Below are 27,687 nucleotides of genomic sequence, written 5' to 3'. Positions count from 1 at the left end.
TGGAGAGTACTGGCAGGTTAGTGGCTTGTTTATGTGTCAGACAATATAATTAATCGTAGACATTGAATGTGCCAGCCAAAAGGATTGGAAGCTTGTTTATGTTTTGTTGGGGTTTTTTTGTTCATTATTTTTAATTTTGCCATGTTAAAAAACACTTGCCTCCTTTCCTGCTCTGAAATGGTCTAAAATTAGTGGAACTCTTGTCAGGCAGTACGCTGAGAAAACCAAAATAACTGCAATAATGCCTAAAGCTATATTACATTAAATTTCACGAATGCTAACTGTTAAAAAAAAAGTGTCTTTACTATACAGATTTTAAAAACAAATACAAATGTATATTTTACTTTGTGGTGGTCAAAGATTCCACAGGTGGTTTAATTACTTGCTTTCTGTATTTAGAGCACATTTGCAGACTGTCATGAATGAGGTGTGCGGACAGCTGAGGTAGGGCTGTTTGGTATAACGATCTATATCGGATGACGATGTAAAAACATCTATCGTTTCATTTTACGCTATCGTTTGTTTCGTGATGTCGCAAAAGAAACTGTTTACGGCAATATTTTTTGATCGTTTTGGTGGTCATTGTAGTGGCTACATATATATTTGTTTAAGTTCTCTCTTTCTCTTATATTTAATATAAGCACATTATGGACGGACAACCGCCTGTTTTTATGTGTTGTTGTTAGCAACGACGGTAAAACCATCACGTATCCACTAGAGCTGGGCGATATGAGATTTTTTTCATATCACGATATGTTTTTTTCATTTCAGGCGATAACGATATCTATCACGATATAAGCCAAATAACTATATTTGTAAGATTTAAATGTGCCGTTGCTCACAAGTAAAATGTGAAATAATCAGCAGCTTGTTTTTATTTAAATATTTATTTCCCATAATAAGTTCAACAGGGTAGATGTACTTAAGGAACATGAGACTTTTTCAGATAAATAAAGGCAAATATTGCAAACTACACAAAAGGCAGCCACTAAAGCGTTTAAGTTTCAAAATAGAACAAACAAAACAGACTAAATTGTCAATTCCACTTAGAAACAAAATATTAATTCTAAAAATAAATCTTAGTTTGTTTTACAGAAGAACAGACAAAACTGACTAACTTTTGTCAATATCAAATAAACTGAGAACTAAAAGGAAATTCTCAATCTCTCCTTGTTGTATAGCTTAGCTTTTCAAACAGTTTTAACAGTTACTTTAGTCTGACAAAAGCCGAATGACGAATTAGCGCTTCCAGTCAGAGACTGAGGCTACGTCCACACGTACACGGGTATTTTTGAAAACTGAGATTTTCCATTTTAAAAAATAATCCCGTCCACACATAAAGGCAGAAATGAAGGAAAACGCTGCTATGAACATGCCAAAGCGGCAGGTGGCGCTAGATTCCTAACCGTGCAGAAATGTTGGCCAATCAGAAGTCTAGAAGCCTCGGTGGGAAAAAGTAAACAAAGCTGGGGCATAGAAGCAGAACCGAGTCGTATGTGTGGAGGGACAGTAACTGTGTGTATATGTAAGCATTTAAACACTGCAGAGAGTAGAATTAACAGTAACAGTCTTGTAGAAATTCATTTCACCGAAACAATAACGTGGCGCACAGTGTGACGCATGCACCAGTTTATTGTATTTCCAGACTTGCTTTCGGCACAATTTACAGTGCACGCTACTCTGTTTTTTGTCAGACTTGAAATAGCCGAAATACCTTCCCACTACAGAACTTCTATGGCTCTTCCGTTTGACAATCTCTCCGGCATTGGAACCATCATCTGTTTTCTCTTCGGTCACGCTCGGTTGATTTTTCTAGTCGGCACACTCATGTCCTCCATTATGCGCTGGCTCCATTACCCGCTGGCTGCTTCCCAAACAAACACACGTGCGGCTTGGCACTTGTGCTGTACCTAACAAGTCACGCGACGCGACGCTGCGGCTGTGATTGGTTCGGCTCTGCGCTACTTAATTTGGATTGGCTGACCTTTTTTTTTTTTTTTTTTTTTTTTTTTTTTGAGGACAAGAGCGGCGAGGTCTATCGCGATAGCTTAATTTCTCTATCGAGTAAAAGTTATATCGCGATACATATCGTTATCGTTCTATCGCCCAGCTCTAGTATCCACTTGTTTATTTTCCACATAAACCTTTCACAATAAAGCTCAAGATCCTGTTGAGACTTTTCAAAATAAACTGAATCCCGTGAACTAGTATCCAGAGTGTTTATCGATGAGAAACAAAAAAGAGCCGCCAGGTGCTAAAAAATAAACCTTAGACTCAAACGTTAGAACAGGCTATTCCCCGCAGCACGCCGTGTAATAAATACTCACAAAGAAAACGGCGGCCGTTACAACTTGTGTCTAAAAATGTATCGTTTCATGCATCGGTTAAAACACTCGACTCCAGGTACACAACGCCCAGCTGGAAACACTTCACGCAAGTCGAGCTGCCCGAGATTCACAAAATTTACAGAAAATGTTAAATTTTTGTAATTTGTATCATTATCGGGACTGATAGATGTCTTATATCGGGATATGAGATTTTGGTCATATCGCACGGCCCTAACCTGAGGTCTGATTCATAGTAGGAATTTCTCGCATATCTTAGAGAGGAGATATCTGCAGACCCGAACCACCTGGGTGGACCAAAATAAGTATTTGTAGACTTGAGCAGAATCACTAAAAGTTTCCATCATGTGTCTTTTTTTTCCCGTAAGTGAGCCTCTATATTCAATTTTAAAGTAAATCTATATTCAAAATTGAAAAAATGAATATACTGCTCTTTGCCTTTGGCCACTAAATTAAATAATTGACATGGCTATAGAGTGAGTTCTTAAAGGCTGGATGTAAGGAGTTTTTGTTCTTATTAAATTCAACATCTGGTTAAGTCACTCATTGGTTTCTGAAGCATACAGAAGTCCCATTGACCTTGGCATTTTAAAACTGGATGTGATGAGCGAGTGGATCTGACTGTGATGCCACAAAGTTCAGGTTTAACTCACTTTCGAAGCCAAACGTAAGTGAACTACTGTAGTGGCTTGCCGCTTGGTTTAAGCATGCAGCTAAGATGTCCTGAGAGAGCGTTTATGTACATCTTTTTATCAATGAAGAAAGACTTCTGGATCCATATCTGTATATGTCTGCTGGCTTAACAGTAAACCCGGCTGATTTTACTCTGTGAAAACCTGTTTGTGTCAGGTATCATCCTCCTGAGTGATTCCACAGTGAAAACAAAATGTTAAAGGAATTACTTCTGATTTGTATGTTAGATTTAAGTACAAGACATCCTCCGAAAAACCTTGCAATGCAATTAATTAAAGCAGTAGATTTGATTATCTTCTAATTGCAGCGCGAGGTTGAACTCCCAGCTGACTCGTAGGCCACAAACAAAAGGAAGCAGCCCGATATGAAGCCAGGCTGTGATCCAAATCGGCGCCGATGCCATGAAACTCTTAATCTTTCATGTAGATCTTGTTAATGTTTGTGTGTTATGGTTGTCGACGCTGCCCACACTTGCCGCTACACAGCCACGAATGCCCCGTGGCAGTTCAGCGAGAGATTAGCTAGGTCGTGATGAATGACCCCCGCAACTCCAGCACAAGCCCTCGAGATTCGTGGCCATGAATTATTAAAGCACCGTCATAAATAACTCACCGTAATGAGGGGTGCTTACACGCTGCAGGCAGGGAGAACAGGAGGAGAGAGGGGAGGACTGGAGTAGAAGAGGAAGGGATGATTGAGAGAGGTAGCAGTTTGACCTTGGACTGAAAGCCTGCCGTGATGTTCGACCGGCGTACTCTGGCTTGTAAAAGCGAGCGCTGATACGCTTTGCACATCAGCCCTTTTTCATCTACCCCTCAGAGAGATGGGCTCCATCCCTAAGCACATGCCATAAATGTTAATGTTAAGTAACAGCAGCAGAATCTAGGCCACGCACAGATTGGCAGCAGCGCAGGTTGCTTCAGGTGTAATGCTGTCATCGTGCTGACTGTGAGGAATCTTTCTGACACCAGAAACAAGCATTTGCAGCAGCAACAGGAGAAGCACCGGGAATCGAAGTATAAACGGTGTGTTCAAGTTCAAAGAAATCGATTTGGCTTTGGATTTAGTCTGCTTCCTCCAACAGCGGCTTCAGCTTCAGCCTGCTTTCTCTGTAATTAAAAGGAGTTGGCAGTGCTTTGATGATGGTGTTTGATGAGTAACAATGATGATGATGATAATGATAATCCAAATTGCAACCATTGAACCAGTTTTCTGGTATTTTGGCATTGATGACCTTTAAAACTTGGCTGCTGAATATCTGCATATGTGAAATCTGTTATAATCATTGATCAAATTTGGCACTTTAGTGACATGGCCATAAAACGAGAGAGAGAGAGAATATTCTGCTGCTTTAAAAGCCTCCAGGTTTCTGGGAAGACCCTTCCTACATATGCAATTGCAGACTTGGTTTTTACCTTCAGTTCAGCTTTGGTCTGGAAGAAATTTGTGTTTTAGCCCCGCCCCCCTCAGCATTGCTCTCATTGGCGGCCCCATGTAAACAAAAGGATTGAACAGCAGATGGTTGGGGCTGCAGTGTCTGAGGTGACCATCATGTTGTGTTATATAGTCCTGATCATTTTGTTTTACTTGTTTGGGAAGCAGGTTGTAAATGAGTAAATAAAACTGTTGTGGGTGGACCTGTCCTGCATTTTATCTACTGTAAACCACATCAGCAGTTAGTTTGCTTATTAAATGCTCTATTTATGGCTTTAAAAGCAATGGACAATGAACACAAAGAGTAATGAACGCACAGAACACATTCTTAGTTTGAATCATTACTCTGTTGACAGCCTGGTGATGATCCAGATCATCAGCACTGAATAATTTCACTCATCACTGGCAGAGGAGTGAGTTAAGAGAACCTCAATTTCCAGGGTTGTTGTTGGTGAGCAGATTGTTGCTCCACTAACTCAACTGTCGTGACAGAGCCTGTAGAAGCCTGTAAAAGATTCCTGTTATTCAGTAGTTATTACTCCTTAGTTTTCCCTGTAAAGAAAGTAAGTTGTTATATTTTTGCAGTAATATATAACACTAAACTTTTCATATCTCCATGTATCTGTTTAAATCTCTATCCACATAAGCGTAAAAGGAGGGTTTTAGTAGCCTGTTTAAATAAAAGCTGACAGCCAAGTCAGTAAAAAATCAGATATAACCAAACAGATGTTGTGTAGAAATGCAGAGTCCTACAGGACGGTTCACCTCTGCTGTCGTCAATTAAGCTTTGGCTTCTTGGTTAGGGTCTGCATGCAGTCAGCTACAGGCTTTTAGCATCATAAATCCTGCCTGTGACCACGTTAACGTGTTGCTTTTGTAGAGCTTCGACATGTTAACTGGGGTTGTCACGATGCTAATTACCCAATACTAGAAGATACACAGGAATATATTCAATACTTGATACATTTTTTTGATATGACGGGAAAAAATTATAAAACAAAAATAAAGAGGCATTAACATAAACGATGGCACTAATTTTAATCTGTCGAATGTACTGCAAAGAAATATAGACATTAACATAATTTTAAGATGTATGTATATGACAGATTCTCGTAGGTAGTTAATAAAAAAAACAAAACATTTTAGGCTTTTTGACTTGGTGCTGTGTTTCTGGTGACTTGGCTCCATATTTTCATTGCTGACCAGAGCTGGTAAGGTCGACTACACTGTTTTTGTCCAGCTGCTGCTAGACTTTTCACAGCCTCAGTCTGAGCTTTTAAGAGTAGTGTTACAGTTTCTAGACACAAACACTTGTATTATTCTGTTCTATTAATGTTACAGACAGGGACTGATAATGTTTGATGCCAACTCTCACATAAATATTATTTTATTATTAGCCATAGCTGCTAGCTGCTACCTTAATGATAAGTTAACAGATAGCATTTTTGATCTGGCACAGGTTTTATGCTGGATGGCCCTTCTTGACACAATCTTCCTGTTTATCCAAGCTTGGGACCGGCTGAGGCCGGTGATGCTAACAGTAAAGTGCACCGACCATGTTACCATTTATAAACACTGTTCAGTACCTGAGTGCTGTTAAAATGGGAGCTTTGCTGACCTCACAAAATTTCTCATAAAAGGCACGGTGCTTACCTGTCTGCAGGTGCTGCGGGGAAGTTGTGCATTAGCGGGAGAGGTGTTTAGTATTAATTAATATCTAAATAGTGACTTTTTTCCCCTTAATCTATTTTTTAAAATTGTTTTTCCTTTGTTTACGGTCACGTTTTGCTTTTCCCTCCATGCAATAAGAAGTTGTTGTTGCAATAATTGTCCTTAAATATTGTACACCTCACTGTTCTTCTTATTCTTATTCTAAATGACTTGAGTTTGAGTGAATGTTGCACACATATAATTCTTTCTATCTAACCATCCTGCTAACTGAATAGCTTGCATAGGTAAATAACAACTAGTTTAGTGATTAAGGGTGTAATGTGTGATGTTACCCAACACTGTCCATTCATGAACTTTACATGTATACGTCTAGTGTGGCTACTTGATTATGGCAAAAATGACGTTTTGATCGCGATTACCTAAAATCGATCAGTCACAGATTGAACAATATTAGACTTAACTTTGGAAAGGAAGAAAGTTGTCATCTTAATGAAGTCAGTTTCTTTGAAGTTTAGTCAAAATAAATAAATGATTGTGAACAGAAGCAAGCTTACCACAGGCTGCTAAGGAGTGAAGCACATGTAGGAAGACACTGAGGTGTTTCTACGCCAGACGAGAGACTTTATCTCTCCGGCATGTCCTGGGTCTGCACAGGTTCACGAGTTCCCAGTAGGACATGCTTGAAATGCCTGATCTAGGAGAGATCCAAGAGGCATCATATGCTTAAGCAGGCACCCTAACCACTTCAACTGGCCTCTTTCTATATGGAGGAGTAGGACCTCTACTTTAAACCCCTGCTGAATGAATTAACTTCTCACCTCATCTCTTAAGCTGACCCCAGTAAGGAAGCTCTTTTCTGTCGATTGTAGCCTTCTTTCAGTCACTAACCACAGCTCGTGACCATAGAGGAGGGTCAGAACAAAGATCAACCAGTAAATTGACAGCTTTGCTTTGAGCCTGGCTCTTTTCACATCAACGTTAATGCGTCTGTCGTTCCCTTTCTAGACTCATCCTCCAGAAGAAGCTGTGATACTCAAACTCCTGCACTTGAGGCAACGACTTATAATCTGCACTCCACACTCTGTCAGCTGACAGCCATATTTATTGCAATCAAATATTATTCTGCAAATTATTGTAGCAGTTTTTAGAATTTTTGTTTAATCTTTCTTGTGAGATAACAACGACCGACTAAGTTTCCCAACTAGCCTGCTCACTGCTCAGTCCACTGTTTTGGCTCTCAGGAGCTTTCAGCTACCTCAAGACCAGTTTGATAAAATTCATCACTCTCCAACACTGCCTGTGGAAATCAGTGTCTCTCTGTTGGCTAGGGGCTAATTTCATCCGTGATGTTTGGTGAATACAAAAAAATGTGGATTCACAGTCAGGGAAATGGAGTCAAACATGCTCTCACAGTTGACAGAAAATCAGCAAAAAAAAATTTTCTGCTCTGTGGTTTTGTTTTAATAGGAAACTCTTTCTGTTATTTATAACTGAGAATGTTTTAAACTGCATCTTCAAGTCTTGTTTTTCATTTTAAAACATTTTCTACTGAAAAAAGAAAAAACATTACAGCCTCTTTTCAGTCATTGGGTCATTATGTGCTCACTGGTGTGATATTTATGCTGATTAATAACGTTAGATCAACTAGACCATCTCAAAGGTCACAAGTTGTAAAGGCCATGGGTCTGAGTCCATTTAAGTCCATCAGTGAACATATTTCCTGTCTCCATGTCTTTGAATCTCACTATGACCCTCCACCTGCTCTCTCTGTGTGATTCATGCCTGATGTAAGCACCAGCTGGAAAGACAGTAAAAAATTCTCTCTCTCTCTTTCTCTCCAGAGGTCGTTTCGGTCGTTTGCAAACGACGACCGCCACGTCATGGCCAAGCACGCCAGCATCTATCCAGCCCCTGAGGAGCTGGAGGCTGTCCAGACGCTGGTGTCTACCGTGGAGGGAGCCCTCAAGAAAGTCTCTGATTGGATGGATGACCTCAGCAAATCCTCAGGGAAGACATCCACCAATAACGAGGCCGGGGATGACACGGTGGAGGAAGATGCTGCTGAGAAAAAGTACGTCCCACGGCGAGTGCTCTTTAATGTTTGTACCGTGACCATGACTTTTATGTTCGTGCAGTATTTTACTTCAGCTCAGTTTTATAAGAACTCGTTTTCAGAGCGTAACATGACATAAATTTATGTCTTGTTCTAGTTTTTAAAGAATGTTTTTACCTTCAGCTGTTTCCTGTGCACAGCTCGCTCCCGTTATAAAACTGTGTCGTATATCTTCATCGGGTAGTGAGGTGTGATGACTGGGCAATTAAACACGCACAGCGGTCATAAATTCACTGCATTTGGCTTGTAGCCTAAACATCCACACAGAGCTTCTATATTAGCAAAACACCTATATGAAGATTTAGTGCAGAGCTGGTTTTATACAAATAAAAGGGAACCAGGACGGTTAAAGAAAATCTTTGGTTTTTCATGTGATGGTGCAGGTCAGTACAGACACATGTTAGTACACACATGAACTGTTTTTCTTTGGGAGGAGGGGATCCTGAAGGAGCTTTGTGAAGTACACGTGGTACCTGCCCCTTTGCTCAGCATGTCATTCACGATCTGCAGGACTTCTGCAAGTGACACGCACATACACAGATTGAATATATAAATACACCAAGCCTGCATTCTCTTTAATGGTCAGCAGGGGGTGACTCATCTGGTTATAAAAATACTTCTGGTTGTACTGAAGTCTATGGGAATGTTTGGCTTCCGTGTGCTTCACAGGCATTAAAAAATATAGTAAAAGTGGGAATGACCTGCATATTACAAAAATCCCAAGCACCCAACAATAATAAAATGGGCCAAATTTAGATTGGGTATGGGTATGCTTTCATTTTTATTTTTTTTATGGAAAGAGCTGCAAAACTCTGATTGCATACTTCATACCACATATACTACACATAAAGCATTTTTAAAAAATGTATTTTTATTAGCCTTGAAACTAATCAAATGTATAATTTCCTACTATTATCTCTTATTTTTCATATTTAAGGAACCATTAACAAAAGTTCTTGTCAATGTTTTCTGTTTTTAAGTTAAACAATTTTTAAATATTTATTGGCCTAAAAAACTAGTGAAAAAGCTAACCAGTGAGGAAAAATACATGAGAAATATTTGTTTTAGCTCAGATTTGTTTAAAAAAAAAAAAAAAGAAAAGAAAAAGGATCGTTACCTTTGCAGACAGCAGAGATCGTTCACTAGATTCTTGTTCAGCATTGTTCAATGTTGCTAATCCATTTGGAATATCAGACCCTGTTGAGCAGCCCAGGGCTCGTTCTCTGGCTTCAGTGTGTGTGTTATCACCTCTAAACTCTCTGCATGGCTGTGGGATAATCTGACGCTGGCTGCCTTCCATCTGCCCTCAGGCTGGATGCTGCATCGGTGCTGTGTGGGGTGACGCGTGTCGGCCTGGTAGCCAAAGGGCTCCTCATCAAAGGGGACATGGACCTGGAATTGGTTCTAATGTGCAGAGAGAAACCCACCAAACTGCTGCTCTACACCATCAGCGCCAACCTCCCCCTTCAGATCCAGGTACGCTCAGCCACACCTCCACCACTGTGGTGTTCAGCACTCCGCATTTAAAATGAGCCACGCAGCTGAGGGAGGCTTTAAAAAGTGTTTATGATCCAAGCTTCAGTGGAACAACACCCACAGAGGTTGTTTGGTGACATTGAAGAACAGACGTGCTCATAATGATGATGATGATGATAAGACCAGTAGAGGAGCTCTCATGTGGCTCAATGGGACAGTAATGTATAGTGTATAAAATACATCAGCTGCGATGAATATCAAGCCTTTCCCTTAAAAAAGGTTTAAAGTAATTAAAAAAAAAGAAAAGAAAAAAACAACTTCTTTATAGACAGTTCAAATAATTCTGTGTGCATCCGAGCGAGTGCTTCAATTAATGCTTCATATTAATTGGAAATCTTGGAGACTGTTTTTCACTTTGGTCTCTCCGACCGTCATCATGTAAAATGTTAGCAACCAGGTTTTTTGTGACTCACTTTCTTTACGACCACTCGCCACACAGTTAGAGGATAGACATTTTTCCACTGTACACTAGTGACTAATGGTTGACATGCAGTGGTGACTGGTCTCTTCGCAGGTGTGACTGAGGCCTTGATTAAAAAAATTTATGTTTTAAAATATATTCATTTGGATTTTTAAAATGATGCAGGCACTCTAATGAACCGTGGACAGTAAATGGAGAAAAGCAGAAATAAAAGTCAAGGTTTCAGACTCCGTTCAATCCAGAATCCAAATACTTTCTCTTCACTGTGATGTGTAACAAAGATAGGCTTTCAAAACTAGGAAGGATTACATGGTTTTGTACCACACTTGCGTTTGGCTTGTTTATAAAAGCCTAAATTTATTAGATCATTTTCATGTTCTTAGGTTAATTAATTTTAATATTTAAAATGGGTTGTTATTGATATTCCAATCCATGCAAAAAACAAATAATCGTTTAATCATTGTTTAGACCTCTAATTAAGACTCCTGCAGAGCTTTAGCAGCACATTTAAAAATAAATTTAAGCACAAACCAACGGAGGAGCGCTGCAGTCTGAATGGAGCACAGACTTTTATAGACATCTGTCTGGGTGACGGTGTTTCTTTTTTCTTAAACCAGAAAAGGATTATTTTTAGTCCATGGGAGAGGAGAGGGTACAGAGGAGATGATTTGAAGTGGATATGATATAAGGAAGTGACTGCTGCTGCTGCTGAGATCGTACTTGATTTATGTCTGCCATTCTGTTTCCTTTAGACATCCAAAGCCCAGACTCTATAGTGTAAACTCACCCCTGCACCTCTGGCCACTGGGACTTTCCCTGCTTTTGCTCATTTCACTTGAATATGATGCATCCCGACACTCTGAGAGCTCAGCGAGTTTAAGCATCCCAGCTCTGAGCTCTGTGCTCCTGAGTCGTACAAATAATTTCATCAGAAGATCGCCTCCCTACGCAGTGTTTCCCCAAGCAACTGCAGTCGCTAACAAAGCAGCAGTGTCATCCACAGAGCCTAAATTTCTTCCTCTTCCCCTCATCTCAGTTAATTACCTGCCAAAGCTGCCGTGCGTGCTTTATCATCAAGGGAGGAAACCATTTGAAGCTCTCGTTTCCTGGGCCAAACTGGCAGATTGGCAGGCAGTGGGGTGATTGATGGGGTCATTTCTCAGAGAGACGCGATAGAGAGAAAGCACTTGAAAACATGCCACTGAAGGTAACAGCAATCTTAAGGGTGGAATAAAAGAAAAGAGGCATGCTGGGAACCGGCTGGCAATAACAGGCGTGTAAACTCGAGATGAAAAGCTGCATGTAAACACAACTGTTTGTGCCTTTTGCCGCCTTGATGGGCCTGCTTAGTGTTTCATTGTTGAGATGTGCTTTGCCATTATTTCTTTCAGTGCCTAAAGGTCATCTTTCACACGCATTTCCATAAATTATAAAAAGATAATCTGTTATTTAAATAAAGGAATGGTTGCAAATGGGCAGAGGCTGTTCAATAATAAGGTCAGCAGGATTATTTAGTTTTAATATAATGACTCATGTACAGGTAAATTCCTGATATATATGTTCACAGCTGTTACAACCCCACTTTGCTACGTGAAGGGAGAGCAATATTCGTTAACCAGATGGCAGAAGGTTTCGTGAGCTAGTCCGAGCAGGTTTCACAGTCCACAGATAAAAGCAAACACACACAATAAAGGAAAGACGCGGGAGTGCAATGTGATTGGCTGCAACACAACGCAAAGACACAGAGTAATAAAAGCGTAAAAGCTACCAGAGGAAAAAAATTTAATCCTTAGGTCACTGACCTGACTGACTGATATCTAACAGCTTGGTGTTTGTAGAAAAATTAGTAACAGTTAGTACCTCATCCAGCTTTCTGCCTCAAACAGAGAGAAACATGAGCAGCTTACTGAAACTGAAACCTCGCTGGGAGAAAACCCACAGCACGCAAACCTTTCTATTGATGCCTGCTATGTTTGTAAAGGAATTAAGTAATTTTAATCAAGTACCAAACAACAAAGAGGAATGGGGCAGACCGCTCGCTGGACCAATCAAAGGCAGGACACAGGAGGAGTCAGGAGCTGAGGAAGACATGGAAAATGAACAGGTCTGCACAGACTAATCAGAATAAAAAACTGTTAAATTACACAAGCAGGGAGGATTGGAGTGACCTGGGGCCTTAACAAAAACACTAATCCCACCAATACGACAGAGGTCATGTGACACCCACCGATGGGGCGCTCTGAGTTTCTCTTTTTAACACAGTAATTTTTTTAATTCGCTCATAATTCATACATTTTTCTTGCTTGTAATCACTGTAAAATTCCTACCAGGAAATAGACTGTTTATTCAAAATGTCTATTGTCTCAAACATTTGCTTCTGAATAAAATGTGATGCTCACTTTGTAAATAATGGACTCCATTAGAATAAAAATACAGCCACTGTCTTGTCACGTCCAACTAGGAGTAGGGAAAAAGTCAAACTCTAAATCTTTAATGTAAAGGAGGCAGGGGTCATACACAGGAAAACAAACAGCAAGACAAATATTCCATGAAATGGAACAAAAGGTCATACACGAGGGAAAATGAAAAACAAGAGGAACAACAGAAACCAGCTAGAAAGCCTGAGCCAAAAAACAAGACCATCTGGCGAGTGGAAGGTGAAAGCCGTGAGTTATATATACTGAGGTGACTGATTGAACACAGGTAGGCAAATTATACAGAGCTGGTACTAACAAGGGCGGAGAAGATAATCACAAACTGACAGTGTAAATAGACCAGGAAGTGTAACATAATAGAGGAAATTACTTTAAAAAAAAATCACAAAACATGCCGGAGATTCGTTTAGGAAGCCAATGAAAAAAGAAAGCTGATGATTTCAAAATCGAATTAAAGCAAAAGTATAGAGCATCACCTCTTTTCCTGTCCACTGATACTTTTTAACTGCACATGACCAAAGCCTACTCAAGCAGTAATTGAGCTCAGACTACAAGCTGAAAAACAGAAAGCAGAAAGCTCCTGGGAGGAAAAACTCTGGGATCTTGAGACAGCTGTGTGACATGAAGGACTCGGGGGGGGGGGACACCAACCCAACCGGAGATTTTCCAAAAATGGTAATGAGCTGTTGCATTCAGCAGATTAGGAATAACATAAATGTATGAGCAACTTCATCAAATTCAGTGCTTTTTAACACCCAGCATGTGGCTGCTGCTTTGAGTTTCTTCACATGGCTGAGACTTCTCATAAAACAAGAGAAAATACGAATAGCTCTGTAAAAACTAAGTATGTCCGTTCATATTTTACATCTTATTTTCTTAATTTAACAATAAAATCTGACCATTAGTTCCCTGAGCTTGAGGTAAAACAGTCTCCAAATAGGTAGAGCAGTGATGCCTTGTTACAAACAGCAGGAGTCAGTGCTACAACTGTGATTCGATTTTTAATTAATCGTGCAGTTTTGCTTTGCAGACAATGACCGACGACAAATACGAGGTGCGGTCGTGCGTGCCCGAGGCGGCCATCCAGGTCTGCACCACCAAAGACCCCGATCTCACGCTGAAGATCACCCTCTCGTCCTTAGCCATGAGGGACGAGCAGAGCGCCACGGAAGAAGGTATTGACTCCTCCTCCATTCCCCTTCCACCCCCTCCCTCCACCCACCTTCATCTGTGCCTCCTGTTTCGGCAAGATGCCTCACCTGTTTTTATCTGACCTTTTTATGACTACAGAAGGCTGAAAGGGAAGGAAGAGGGGAGGGATGTGAAGGTAAACCTGAGCTTAAACTAAAAGACAGTCTGGGGAAAACTGGAGGATGATACAGCAAGAGGTCTGAAAGCTGAGAGGCAAACGGGCAGAAAAAAGGAGAAGGGATGATATGGATCTGGGTCAAGTGTTGTGGAAATAGCCAAGGAGAGATGATTTCCACTGAGAATGTTTGGCTTGGATTGACGAAAAAAGATATTTCCGTCTTTGGTGTCCTTTTGTGTCATCCTGCATTCCTGCAACTCTGATAAGAAAAGAGTCAGCCTTCTTTTAAACAGAATAGATATATTTTAAACAACTCTGGCTGTACAAGTGAACCAATATGTGTCACCAAACAGATATTTCATCTCGTGTAACCAGCTGTGGAAAAAATAAAAAAAATAAAATCTCATTTCAGGTGACCAAATTTGATGGGAAACGTGCTCAAGAGCCGCCGGCGTTTGCCATCAGCGGTTTCATTGTTTGTTCTCGGCCCACAGATGGGAAGGAAATTAAAAATGAATGATAGGCGAGCTGGGACTGAAGAGCTGCCATTACAGAAGCGCGAGTCCCTTAGTGGTTCTCACTCACAGTGGGAAAGATTGAGCCTTCACAAAAAAGGTAAAAAAAAAATGGATTGTGCCAAACAGGAGAGAGGCAGAGCACAGCCGAGCTCAGGGAAGGAAGGGAAAACTGTTTTTCTTCAGCTTCAGCACCCTGTCAGGACTCACAAGGACACAGTTTCTTTTGTTTCATTTCAGTGTGAAATGAAACACAGTGACATATTATACTGTTTTCATACACTTCAGCAGAATTTAAATGAAATATTCTAAATAGACTCAGGTGAACCACAGAGTAGCTCCCTGAAGAAACACTTCATTTAAACACCTTTTTTTTTTTTTCATGCTTGGTTTAATAATTTCTATTTAACGAGATATTATCCTGAGATATTAGGATTCTTTTTAGCAGGTGTGTCTCTGGTTGACCTAGCATGTTTTCACATAGTTGGATATTTAGATATAGCACTGTTAAACTACTGAATACATAAAGAACATCTTTTGGCCTGTCCCCAAGGTTGGTTTAAACGGCTGAAATCCAAACCGTCAAGTCCAAAAAGGTAACCTGCAACACTGTGAGCTGGTGTCGGAACTCAGCTGAAGCTTGTTTGTTACATAAAAAGACAGCACTCTGCAGCACCAATGCATCTCTCTGAGTGTTTTTGTGCACTGGGCCGTCTGCTGTCAGTCAGCTCATTGCATAATCTCGGAGTCAGCGTTTGGAGTCTCCCAGTTACTCTTTCAGAGCTGTGACAAATAGGAATCCAAGCAAGAGGCTCAACGAAAAGAGAAACAAAATGCATTTAAACCAACACAGGACAACAATGGTGTGTGCAAGGCAGTAGTTTCATTAATTCAAGTAGTCAGTGGATGTGTTACTGTAAGTGATGGGTGGGTTTGTGGAAAGTGCGGACACAAAAGTAGGTTTATATATAGGGTGAGTAGATATGAAGCTGGAATTCAGACTTCGCTGGCCATTTAAACTGGTAGTCTTTGGATAACTTTTGAAGGCAGCTTCAATTGGCCATTAGAGGAAATGTAGTCTTTGTGACTTGACCATTTGTCAGGTCCAGAGGCTGCAGCTTGGACCCACCTCCAAGACTGTGAGAAGGCTGTCACAATGTCATGTGATGTGAAAAGTTTTCAGTCTTCACTTGGAAGTACGGTACATCAGTGAAAGCAGAGGACTCCTGCACCTCCTTCCTGGCATCTGTACACATTCAAAGAGTGCTTTGGCAGTTTATTGAATGAATCTAAGGATTGACGCTGTTGATTGTTAAGCGACCAGCAGGATTATTTTTTGTTTTATTTGTTTTTGCTACATGCAGAGTAAAATTTGGATCCAACCAATAGAATTTGGAACAAGTAGATCTTAAAAAAATGGGAGAAAAATTACACATTTTAAGCAAGAATTACTCATTTTATTCGAATGTGAGGAGGATGCATGTATACAGTTGGACCACCCAGGAGGACGTTTCCTCTGCAGAAAAATAAACAGCAATTGTAAAAATTGCAAAGATTTGGGTATCCTACTAAGTTAGTACTCAGCAGTCCCTCTATGGCAGTTTGCAAATGCTTTTTATAGTCAGGTAATAGTCTTTTTATTCTGTTCTCACTTTTAAACCCTCTTTCTCCAGATTACTTTAAGTTCTCACTGCAGATGTTCAGCTCAAATGGCTGAGGGGAAATTCTGAACGCTCCAGCTTATGTTTCTTATAGTAGCTAAAAGTGGCTTTTGATGTCTTCTTTGGCTTTTTCTGCTGTTGCTGAAGTAATCTTTTCTGTTTCATTTTCTTGACTGACTGCAGGACATCAATGCAATTGAAATTTAGCGCAATCCATCCTTCCCTCCATCATTGTAATGTTTCTGTGCCACTAGCTGTTACACAAACCCAAAGCAGAATATTTCCACCCCAGTGCTAAAAAGTCAGCAGTTGATTCTTTCCATCAAGCACTGACTCCTTTTTTCCAAATGTACGTTTGGTGATTGTGGCCAAATGGCTCTATTTGTGTGTCATTTGATTCAGATGTTACTTTGCAGACTATAGATATTGACTAGTTAATTTTGTGATGAGCTGGCTCTGAGCAGCTTTGTATCTGTGCCCAGCAGACATGCAATTTTATCTGGTTTTATTTAGTTTCAGAAAGTGGAAACTGTAATGTGGAGGCACATTTTTGACTCTTCTTGCATCATCAGCCCTGCGTCAGTTTAGACTTAACAAGTTCATGAAGTTCTGTGACAAGCATGCCAGAACTGAGTTTTGTCTGTAGACAGAAACACATGCATGAGTGTTTCAATGTCTGCAATATAACATGAGATTTAAATTTTGTGTTACATTGTGCAGGTTAATAAACATTCGCTAACTGTGTAACTCCTTTTAAATTTGACCACATTTATTGTAGAACATTGGTTCTTACTTCACCTGTGGCATCAAGCTTTGGTTAGTTACTGAAAGATGATGTTTACAAATACCAGCTGCTGAAGGTGGTCTAATCTCAGCTTTAGAGAGAGGACAAAGAGCTCCGAGTAGAGATTTGGGTATATCTAACTACATGTAGATCTAACCTCCACCCTCAAGAAGAGCTGGTGGAGTCGGAGAGAGAGAAAAGTCTGAGCCTCTGGGCTTGTGATCTGGATGCCAATAAGAGGCAGAAAATATAGATGGATGGTTGAAATAGATGGATGGATCCATAAAAAAGGTATTTAGGACGGCCATAGAGTTTAACGTTTCCAAATACTTTGCAAACCTGAAATTACATCTGATTAAGGCTGTTTCCACACAGACAGTTTCAGGAGAATCAGGTCTGGAGAGATTACACAGTTGGCAGGACATGACACCCACTTTCTAGCTGCGAATTCACTGAAATATTAGCAGCATTTTTCAGCACAAACTGAACTTACACAGACTTTAAAATAGAGAGCTGGCAGGTTAAACATGAGCTGTGCAGGGCATTTGTATTCGCACATGCAGCGCTCATGGTTGTTGCCTAGAAAAGTTGAGAACGTGTGGTGAGGTGAGATGCTTCAGACATGTCCAACCCTGACGCTTTCCAAGGCGGGGTTTCTGAATGCTTAAGTGTCACAGTCAAGTCCTGATAAGCAGTAGAACATGGATCATAATACAAATAAATAATTGATTTGATATGAAGGTCGTGAAACCACTGAAAGCGTCACTTGTTTAAAAAAGTTAAACAGATAACAATGCAAAATTGCTAAACCTACACTTGTAGAGGTTTGATTAATAAACAGTAGGGTTTTTAAATTCTTTGATTGAAACAGATTGTCTACTTTAACACTCCATACATCTCCACTGATGTGTACCAGTGCATTTTATTGAAAAATCCGAGCAATTAATTACTTAACTGCAGTTTTCAGGCTTTGAAAAAGCCATCTGGTGGGTTGAATAGAACCCTTTGGCAGGCTGAGAATGGCCCCAGGACACATGTTTGACACATACTGTTTGTTTCATTCTCTCTTTTTAAATAATAAGGTTACCAATGGGGTGTCTCTTCTTTCTTTGCCAAGTAAAGGTGATATCAAATCAAAATCAAGTTTAGTTCTAACTTCAGCTGTTTCTGGGTTTTTGTCTTTTACACATGTTAAAATAGAGTTTTATCAGTAATAAAATGCCAGCCAAACTCAACCCTATCTGTGCTACCTTGCAGGGTCTCTGAGGGTCTTTTTTCTGGTGACTGACCCCTGACAGTCTAAGTGGTTCCCTGGTTTTTATCGTGTGCCTCCTGTAGCTGGCCGCTGCTCACTGACTCTTGGTTTTGTTGCCATAGCTCCGCAGGTCGCCTCGCTGCGTGGATTGGCACATCTCTGCGGCCCCGCTGCTGACGAGGCATCCCCCACACCCAACAGCAGGAAACCCCGGGTACAAGGGGCTTCCCCAACAACCAAACCAAACCAACCCACTCTCACTCTCTGCCTCAGACATGCTCCTCTATCCGCCTCCTTCTTCTCCCACCCCTTCCTCTGTTAACTGGACTTCTCACTGGGTCACCATGAAATTCTGGTCCATGTCTACTGATAGAGCACACACACCAAAAGGACAAAATGACTACATTACCCAGCAGCCAACATCCACACCTGTGCTCCCTTTGCTTTAATTACTGGGGCTGACCTCTGTCTGTTGATCAGTTGTTATTGGCTCAGAGTGACATCCCATAATTTCATGTTGGAAAAATTGTGTTAATTGAATTACTCTGATGTCCCGGTCACTAATCGAAATTCCCCTAAGCTAATGATGTCGGGGAGAATTTAGTGGGGGTTGTCCTTATTTGTATGTGGTGTTGACCTCTGACTGATGGTTCCTTCATGGCCTGCCTCTGGGAAATGATTTTCACCGCTCACTGTTTCACACACATACTCCTTATTTTTCCTTCATGATTAAATCTACGTGTGTTTTTAGCCCTCTGCTGTAGTGGAGCTTTGAGTTTGTTGCCAGAATAATTCACTTTTTAATGACTGGCCAGCTGGTCCATCTAAATCTGGTTGTTGCTGTCATTTAGATGTAATTTAATTTGTAGGTGGCGCTCGGCAGTCCTGTGAACTCAATTACAGGCAGTCATCTTTAAATGAAAGCTAATCAGAATATTTAAAACAAATGCCAAGCCATGAGACAAGCTAATGCCTCTAGTAGCTTCTTGTAGGTCTTAATTTTAAAATTTAACTCTGGTTAATTACCAAAATTTATCATTGGTTTAGGTTTATATTCAGTACACAGGATTAAAAAGAAGTTCAGTGTTGATGATGAATGATGCTTTAATCCCTGCAGTTTGTATCAAACTGACTTACAAAGCAAAGAGCAGAGACAAAGCTACACGTGTTAGATAAGAATGAACTGTTTAGTTGATTAAACAACACAAAATTGATATTTGGCAATTTTATGTCAGTCAGGGATTTTGAAAATACAAACACTCACTTTTTTCAGCTTCTCAGATCAGATAATTGCTAGTTGTCCAAATGTTTTTAGTTTTGTGTTGTTAGACAAAAAATATAAAGAAAGAAATAATTAAAATAGTTGATGGGATGACATCAGTAGTTATTTTTGTATATAGTATTGCATCAGGCAAATCACAGCTGCCTGCATATTGTCTTTATTGAATAAAATGTTTTAAGTCAGTCTAATAAATAGTACTTATAGTAAAAGTAGCACATGACATCTGTTTCTACAATTTTGAATTTTGAAATTTATAACTTCAAAACAGCAAAACAAACAAGCCGTCTTAATAAATCTGATTGGGTTTTTTTGTTTTTTCACAGTGTTCATACCAAGCAGAACAAGTTAAAAGCACCTTTTAAAACAACAAAACATAAAAACTCAAAATGGTTGAATAGAGCCTTAAGTTGAGAAAAATGTCATTATAGTTTTTTGGGGGGGAGGGGGGTTTATTAGGGTTCCTAATAACAACCGAGAATCACCAGTTAACCTAACATGCCTGCTTTTTGACTGTGAGAAGAAGCCAAAGGAACCCACACTGGTACTCGAAGAACATGCGGAGTCCAGCCAGTGGATCTGAGCCCAGTACATGCTTGCTGTCAGGTCACATTGCTAACTACTGAACCACTCTGCTGCCAAAATAATTAGAATAGTAATGATAATGAGGTGTATTTCAAATCTAAGGATTTAATTGGCTCCAAAGACTCCATAGATTTCACTATAATGAAGAAGATGTCATGCAGTAAAGGTTAGGTAGGTCTCTAATGATTTAGTTTTAGACTTTACATAAAACTGAATGATTGATTCCAACTTACAAAGAAAAACGATCATTAGCCTGGCACATTTAAGAGCAGAGGAATGCAGTAAATGTAAAGGTCTGACGTGTTTGTAATACTTTTAAGATTTTCCATTAAGTTAAATAATTAATTATTGAAAATAATAAGCACCTGTAATTAGCATGGCACACTTGAGACTCCATAGATCCACTCAGCCTGTCGTGTAGTGTGTAAAGTGTTTGTATCCATCATGCTCTGCTTTGTTGTCTGTTTATCTATATGGAACATCGTTTGCGTGACCCTGGTATCCAATTGTCTACTTTGTACTCCGTCTTTAGTTTATAGCCACAAACTAAGAGCCTCTTAATGGCTTGTTGTCGGGGTTCACTTCATTTTCATTTGTTTCCGAGGTCTCCAGATGCATCAAGCAAGCAGAACGTAAAGAGTGCGCCCACACATGCACGATTAAAACAAATCACGCCATTAGCTGCACACTTGCTGCCAAAGTGGTAAATAGAAGCCAGAAGTCCCGGGGGCAGAACATGAAGGTCCTCACTCAGTCTTGGTCTTGGAGGAGTGACATGGGAGAAATCCCCCGTCTCTCTCATCAGCTCCTTCGTTTGTCTTCCACCTCTTCCATCCTGTTCAGCTTTCACTACGGTCTCTACAGCAACAGACTGCCAGACCACATGCATCGCTCCTCGGCTCGCTTTACTGCTGCGGTGCCACATGGATAAATTGGAATTTGAATACTTGTGGATTTAGAGGCTACACTGCTGTTTCCTCTCTATGAGCAAGAGCCTTTTAATGCTCTGCGTCAGCACTCCTGTCAGCTTTAGTCCCAATTTAATCTCTGCTGGCTGTTGCTCATTGGAAGAGTGCTTTGAACCATAATGACACTGATTCGAGTGAGATGGTACATCAATCAATATCTGATATTTGCAACAATGTCTCAGCTTGCAGGGAACTCATTATCTTAGATTTATTTGATACGAGATAACCTGCGGGCCTTCACCGAGCTCTGCAGTGTGATCTGCGGTCTGTTCCCCCTTTTGTTCGTCTGCTTGACTGTCCCACAGTGGGCACCCCTTAGCTGCTCCTGAGAACAAACAGCCTTCACTTTCTTTCCAGGGTGGCGTTCTCACTCTCAGATGTTTATGTTGTCATCTGCTGTCACTCTTCTTCTGCTGTCGTTCTCCCATGGCTTGGCCTCCAGTCATGGCAGGAGTGCTCCCCACAGGAACCCGGTGTGGAGAGACTGTTTCAGTCAAACATAAACATCTGACCGACCCCGCAAGAGTGAAAATACTAGCATGGCGCCCCAGAAAACTGCAAAGCCTTTTGAGCAGGATGACTTTTTCCCCCTCTTCAAGTGGAATAGCTAATGTCTCTTTGCATCAACTCTGCCTGTGACCCAAACTCAGACCCCCTTGAGCCAGTTTTTCTCGATCCATCCAATGTGTTCTTGTTCTAAAGTGTTATTTTTAATCTCTAATCTGGCTTTTGGTCCTGAGTCATTGCCATGCTCTCATTTTCGTCCTGCGCTGTAATCGATAACACACTAATCTGGCGTGTTCCATTGCCTTCCGCCACTGATCTGCATCTAGAGTGAGACTTCGGCCGGGCAGCAAGACGCATGTGCTCACGTCTACTCCGGTTCCTCCTGTCAGTGTCATGAAAGATCCTGCCTTGTGCATGAGAATCCTCCCTCTCCCAGAAAAATCACACAATTTCTCAAATTTCCCCTCCTCTTAGCTCATTTGGTCAGATCAGTGGGTTTGCCTAATAATTAGCTGTCCGACCCTGCTGCCTGTGTGTCTGTGTGTGAGTGTGAGAGGTCAGCGTGCTCACGCTCAGTCTGTCTTGTCTCATCCTGTCCCTCTCTCCAGAGGAGGGCGAGCAGGACGCTGACAAACGGAGACAGGAGGAGGAGGAAGAGGAGGACGTCCTGGACAGGCAGAAGTGCCAGGCGGCACTGGCTTCACTCCGACACGCCAAATGGTTCCAGGTGAGCACAGCTGGGCTGTGACAGATTTCTCTACACTGTCTTTATATTCTGGCAACCTGAGCATTCAGCCGTGTGCCTAAAATTACATTTGCTTGGCTTTAATGTGTGACAGCAACTTGGTTTTGAAGGAAACGTAATGGCACCTAGATTTTCTTTTTATCACCATAATAAATGACACAAAGTAATGAAGTCTATCATTAGCACGCAGGTGTTACGGCATTGACATTATGAAGCTTTTTACTGCTCAACTGATGCACTCATTCCAACACTGCTGCAGCAACAAAGACACAACCTGCTCCTTACGTTCAGAGTTTTTCGTTCTCTCTACTTGTATAAGCTGAGGCAGTTTTCCACCTAACACAAGAACTTCCCCTGACTTCTTTTAGGGCTAATTTCAGGGGGAGTCTGTTCACAGTCCTGTTGGTTTATGCAGTTCAAAACCACTAGCATGGATCATTTAAGGTGTTTTTTTTGTCCACATCTGTGCCCTAGCGCTTCAAGGTAACTAGTCATTTGTAGACTAGCAAGGTTACTGCTGTGCAGGAGGCAGATTTCAAAGTGTGTTCTATTCCTAACCATGACCAAGTAATAAGTTAGAAAGTAGAAAAACAGCAGACCAAATGGGACAAGAACCAGGCTGTCTGATACACCTGCAATTACCCGTCCAACCGCCCGCTGTGGACGTTATTACTCAGCCGAAACACAGCTGTTATTTTTCTGCCATGAAGTTTTATATAGCAGTGGGACAAACAAGTGGTCTGACAGAATGGCGTTATAAGACATTTTGGGATGAACATGCATTATTTTGAATACAAACACAAAACATATCGGAAGGGGGAAGCACATCATCGCTGAGTATAGAGGGACTGATGTCATAACCAATACCAATTTCAGGAGCGTCTCATCGTGTGAACCTGTCTGTTGGCATGGATGTCTGTTTTAGGAGCCACTGCTACCAAATACACTCTGTGTTTTTCTTCAACTGTCTTCAATGTGGTCCTGAAAACCTGAAGTAATTTACATGAAAATAACACTTTCAGAAAAGCTGTTCACTTTGTTACTTACTCCTGGACCACGATGCAAGCACGTGTATAAAGGACATAAGAAGAAGACTGAATATGAGCTGGGAATTGTAAATTGTTCACAGCAGCAGTAAAGTATATTTGTTTCATTTCTCTTACATAGTGATAATGCAATTTTAAGACAGTATGCAAATGACCTAATGCACAATAGGTCTAAATTTATAGACATTCCAAGGTGGCCGACTGGGTGGTTGGGGGGCAGCGGGGTGCTCAGGAGCCGTCAGCTTGTGGGAAGAAACTGTTGAACAGTTTGTAGAACCTGCTTCCAGAGAGGGGTGTAAAGTATGTGAGCTCTGGGATGACTCAGTGGAGCTTGTGCATCTCATTTCCCTGAAACTCATCAAGCCACAATGAACACATTAATGAGAGGTTGAAATGAAGCTCCTTTTTTAATCATTTAAACAGCAGATATAGGCATCATTCATCATGTCTTCTGTTCTTTACTCCTTTTCCAAAGCTGCTTTCCTGATCTATTAAAGACATGCATCAACATTTAATGACTGAAATCATTGGCAGTTATTTTTGCATTCGCCTAAATGCAACATTTGCAAAAATGTGGGGAGGAGAGTATTTAAATACGTGATTTAGTCATGTTTGTAGCAGTCTGTTTACTCCAAAATGCACCATTACTTAAAGTTGGAGAAAATGTTATTGTGCGCTTTATTTAGCTGCAGTAGTTGCTGTGAGGTATGGCAGGTAGTTATCCAAAGGAGCATGTAATTGATGTGGGTGGATTGCTTCAAACTGTGGGGGCTTTGGTTTTTCCCACTAGCTCTTAACCCTGAATATTTGGAGCATAGCCTCGGTTGTTCCTGGTCTTTAATAAAACTGTTATTTTAATACAACACAATGGAACTTAATGTGGAGTCAGAGTGAGAACATTGGCTCAATACAAAACACTAACAAGCAACTTGGGCTCGATTAAAAAGGCAGCAATATTGTATGAATTTTACAATGTGTCTTTCAGGTGTCACTGAGCGTAACTGATGCCCACAGGTGGAGCTAGATTCTTTCCTTCGACCTGAAATTGTCAAACCTCCCATACAGACAGAAAATTAGAGCCAGGTGTTGAAAAATTCTGGAGAGAAATGGATATAATATTTAAGATTTCTTGCTCCCTCAATGGGTCTGCTTTTTTGACTTTCCAGTTTTCTCTATTTTTGTTGTATTGCTTTTGTCCTTATTTGAATTAACTGATTGCAAATTGTTAGTAGATAACCTACAGAACAGTTCCTTCAACACAGTTTTGCACTTTGTGCATTATGCTAATAAATCTTATGTGTGCTCTTTGCCGTATTTAATGGCAGATCAGTCAATAAGCTCAACTCCAGATGTCAGAAAACTGCTCTGGATAACGATGCATATTCCTTTGCCCTTTCTTTTGTGAGAAACTTGACCAGTGAGTCCAACTGTGGAGTAACAGAGCTGAATATAGATGTTTCCAGGATGAGCTTGTAGAGTTTGTTAGAAAAAGAACAGGCAGCATGGGAATAGAAGAAACGGTAGAAGTAGTGAAGTTTTTATCAGCGTGAGTAGCTGAGGAGCCTGAGATATAGCGCCGACGGATACGGGGTCATGAAGAGGTTCTTCACCAAATCAAGTTTCAGATGAGCTTCAGCTCTGCTGTCCTGAATGAACTGAGCTTTTCCTCCACTTGAGAGGCAGGAGAGAGAGATGAGGGTCAAGGTCAGGTGAACCGGCCAGTAGTTTCCCTCGGGGAAGGAGAGCTAATTGACAAGTACTATCAGAGTGAAGGGCTGCACTGTGGCCTGAAGGTGTAGCAGCACAAGCCGGGTTCTGTTTCATCATATTCAGACGGGGCTGACATGACCTGAGGATCTCCACTGATTTGTAATAACTGTAGATACAAATGGCGACGTCTGTCTCATTCGCCCTGTCTGCGTAGTTTCAGTGAGACCACCAGAATGAAATTACAGTCTTGATTATTATGAAAAGCCATCCTGTGTAAATTAAAGTGTCAGTAATCTCAGGCTTAATTTGCTTTCTATTAAAGTCTAGATGTAATAGCCTCAACCACCGTCTTCTTTGGGTAGTTCAGTTACTTTTCTCTTTATATTCTTCAAGTGGTTTCTTTTAAACTTGAAAGAATTTAGCAACAGGTTTGCTATTTTATTAAATGTAAAGGTGTTGAGTGAATCATCTGTCCTGAGTTTAGACACTTTTTTTTTCTACTCTTAGGGACTGTGTGGAGAATTATCGTATTTAAAAAGTGACAAATAACACTCTCTGTTTGCTTGTCTTTTTATCTGATCTGTGTTTGTACAGCGTGCACAGAGCACAAAGTTTCAGGTCGTTGGACAGAGCGGTTCGCATCATACTTTGGCTACAGTTTGGTCCCTCTCTCGTTACTGGTGTCCCCCCTAGTGACTGCTCCACTCTGTGTAGGAGGAGAGTCATTTCTGGGTTCCTAAGTGGTCCAAAAACAGCAGCCCGGGGCAACGCTTTGGTCTAAATGCACTGTTCTATCCACTCCATAATACATCAGCATCTTCCTTTGTCCACATTCCCACCTCTCTACCAGACTTCATTAAATCCAGATGGATTTAGCAGCTCTGGGTGGCAAACGATGCTGAGATGTCTGCCTCAGTAGAGGGAAAAGTAAAAAGAAATCGATGTGTCATTTTTTTATTTTTTTTTCATCTCTCTAGTTTCCCTGTAATTCAAATTTTATCAATTTAATCATCTAAGAATGATGATTATGAGGAAAATGAACCACACACAAACTTGTAACAAACCAGCTATCCACCAAAATGAAATTATTCTCGATATGAATATTTATGCAGGCATTCTAGTTAATCACATTTTGAAAACTACATTTCGGCTTCACTTGTGTTATCTCAGTGTTGGCTGTTCATTTATTTCTTTGGAGAAATGTCCCATTCATTGGTCTGGTCAGGATTTTTTTTATTTTATTTTATTTTTTTTTAAGATTTTGGTGGAGTTTTTCATTTTTCTTTTTCTTCTTTTGTGCCTTTTCTCTTTTCTCTTGTTCCACTTTGCTTTGTGTCTGTACCACAGAGCCCAGCAGTTAGCTGTGGTACATGCAGTGTTGCATAAATAGACAGAATAGAGAGATTGCAGAGCTTGTAGGGTGTTTGTGGCTCTCTAAAGAAGCACCTAATGCATCCGTTTTTGTCATACAATTGAACGATTAAGGAAAAAGATGTAAAAAGTACATATTTATATAACATATATACAATTTGTGAACAGATTAAGTTTGTCTTGCGCATTTCTTCCAAGTGCAAGAAGTCAGAACTGGACTACCAGGGAGAAATCTAAACATGGCAACCATGCTGGGAGTGGTCCAGCAGTGCATGAGAGGAATGCAGTCTTGAGGTGGGAGCTGCCCAAATTTTAATCAGATAAGGAGTTTGATTTTTGGGAGTGTGCAGAGTCATAAAGAGCTGTGCTCTCAACCCAAACTCTCCCTCAAGACAAAGTCAGCATGTGAAATTGCAGTCATTAATTAGGCAAAAACACAATAAACCACAGTTAACTTAAAGCTTAAAGTCAGCAGGAATGAGGCGACAGGATAGAAAAATTCAGATTCAGCCGAGGTACTCTAAGCCTGAATTTAGAGGTTGTGACAGAGGCAGCTGCTGCAGTATTTATTCCACAGCTGAGCTCCCCTGAATGTAATACGTCTGATATTTTCACATTGTCACGTTAAATCTCGCACTCAGTCTCTTAGAGATGTATTAGCAGCATATTGAAATTTCAGAACTCATGAAAATGCCTCTCATAACGCTGCACAATTTTCATCTTTCAGAGTCTAAAAGTTTCACTTTTTAGAGCTGGCGCTGCTGAGCCTGCAAGCACTTGCCTCTTTAAAATGCTTCTCGTGCTGTTGGTGACTTTTGCCCGTTTTACCTCCCTAGGCCAGAGTCACAGACCTCAAGTCCTGCGTCATCGTTTTGAGGATCCTCAGAGACATGTGCAACCGGCTGCCTGTGTGGCAGCCTCTCAAGGGCTGGGTAGGTGACGGCTCCAGAATCAGAATAATGTTTGGCGTAGATACATGGAAGATGCAAACTGCAAGCTTTATTTTAAGTTTGTCCTTTAAAAGTGCTTGGTATGTGTGATGTGTAATAAACTGCCCCAGTAACAGAATCAGGACTGTGACTGATATAGTTCATCCTTCGCTGAGTATTTTGTGTTTGTTCGTCCTCTGCAGCCTTTGGAGCTGATCTGTGAAAAGGCCATAGCCACCTGTAACCGGCCGCTGGGTCCAGGTGAAGCCCTGCGCCGCGTCATCGAGTGCATCGCCTCAGGGATTCTTCTCCCAGGTCAGCAATCATTTACACTTTCACTCTTTTCTCTCTGCTGCAATTCAGAAGCCACAGCTC

General features: G+C 40.8%; 1 protein-coding gene across 2 annotated transcripts in view; it reads left to right on the top strand.

The window, feature by feature from the left end:
- The window catches only part of LOC309718381 (spermatid perinuclear RNA-binding protein-like), a 102,458-nt gene that overhangs the window by 47,055 nt on the left and 27,716 nt on the right, over window positions 1-27,687 (top strand). For both annotated transcript variants that reach the window (XM_082553536.1, XM_082553537.1), the window contains exons 3-8: window positions 7,985-8,214; window positions 9,567-9,732; window positions 13,679-13,823; window positions 22,120-22,238; window positions 27,220-27,315; window positions 27,516-27,627. In XM_082553536.1, the coding sequence (XP_082409662.1) occupies window positions 7,985-8,214; window positions 9,567-9,732; window positions 13,679-13,823; window positions 22,120-22,238; window positions 27,220-27,315; window positions 27,516-27,627 (868 nt within the window). The remainder of the gene's footprint in view (window positions 1-7,984; window positions 8,215-9,566; window positions 9,733-13,678; window positions 13,824-22,119; window positions 22,239-27,219; window positions 27,316-27,515; window positions 27,628-27,687) is intronic.

This window comes from Aulonocara stuartgranti (genome assembly GCF_965226115.1).
Source record: "Aulonocara stuartgranti genome assembly, chromosome: 12".
NCBI lineage: Eukaryota > Metazoa > Chordata > Actinopteri > Cichliformes > Cichlidae > Aulonocara > Aulonocara stuartgranti.
The sequence above is the reverse complement of the archived record's forward strand: the minus strand, read 5'-3'. Positions and strand labels throughout refer to the sequence as shown.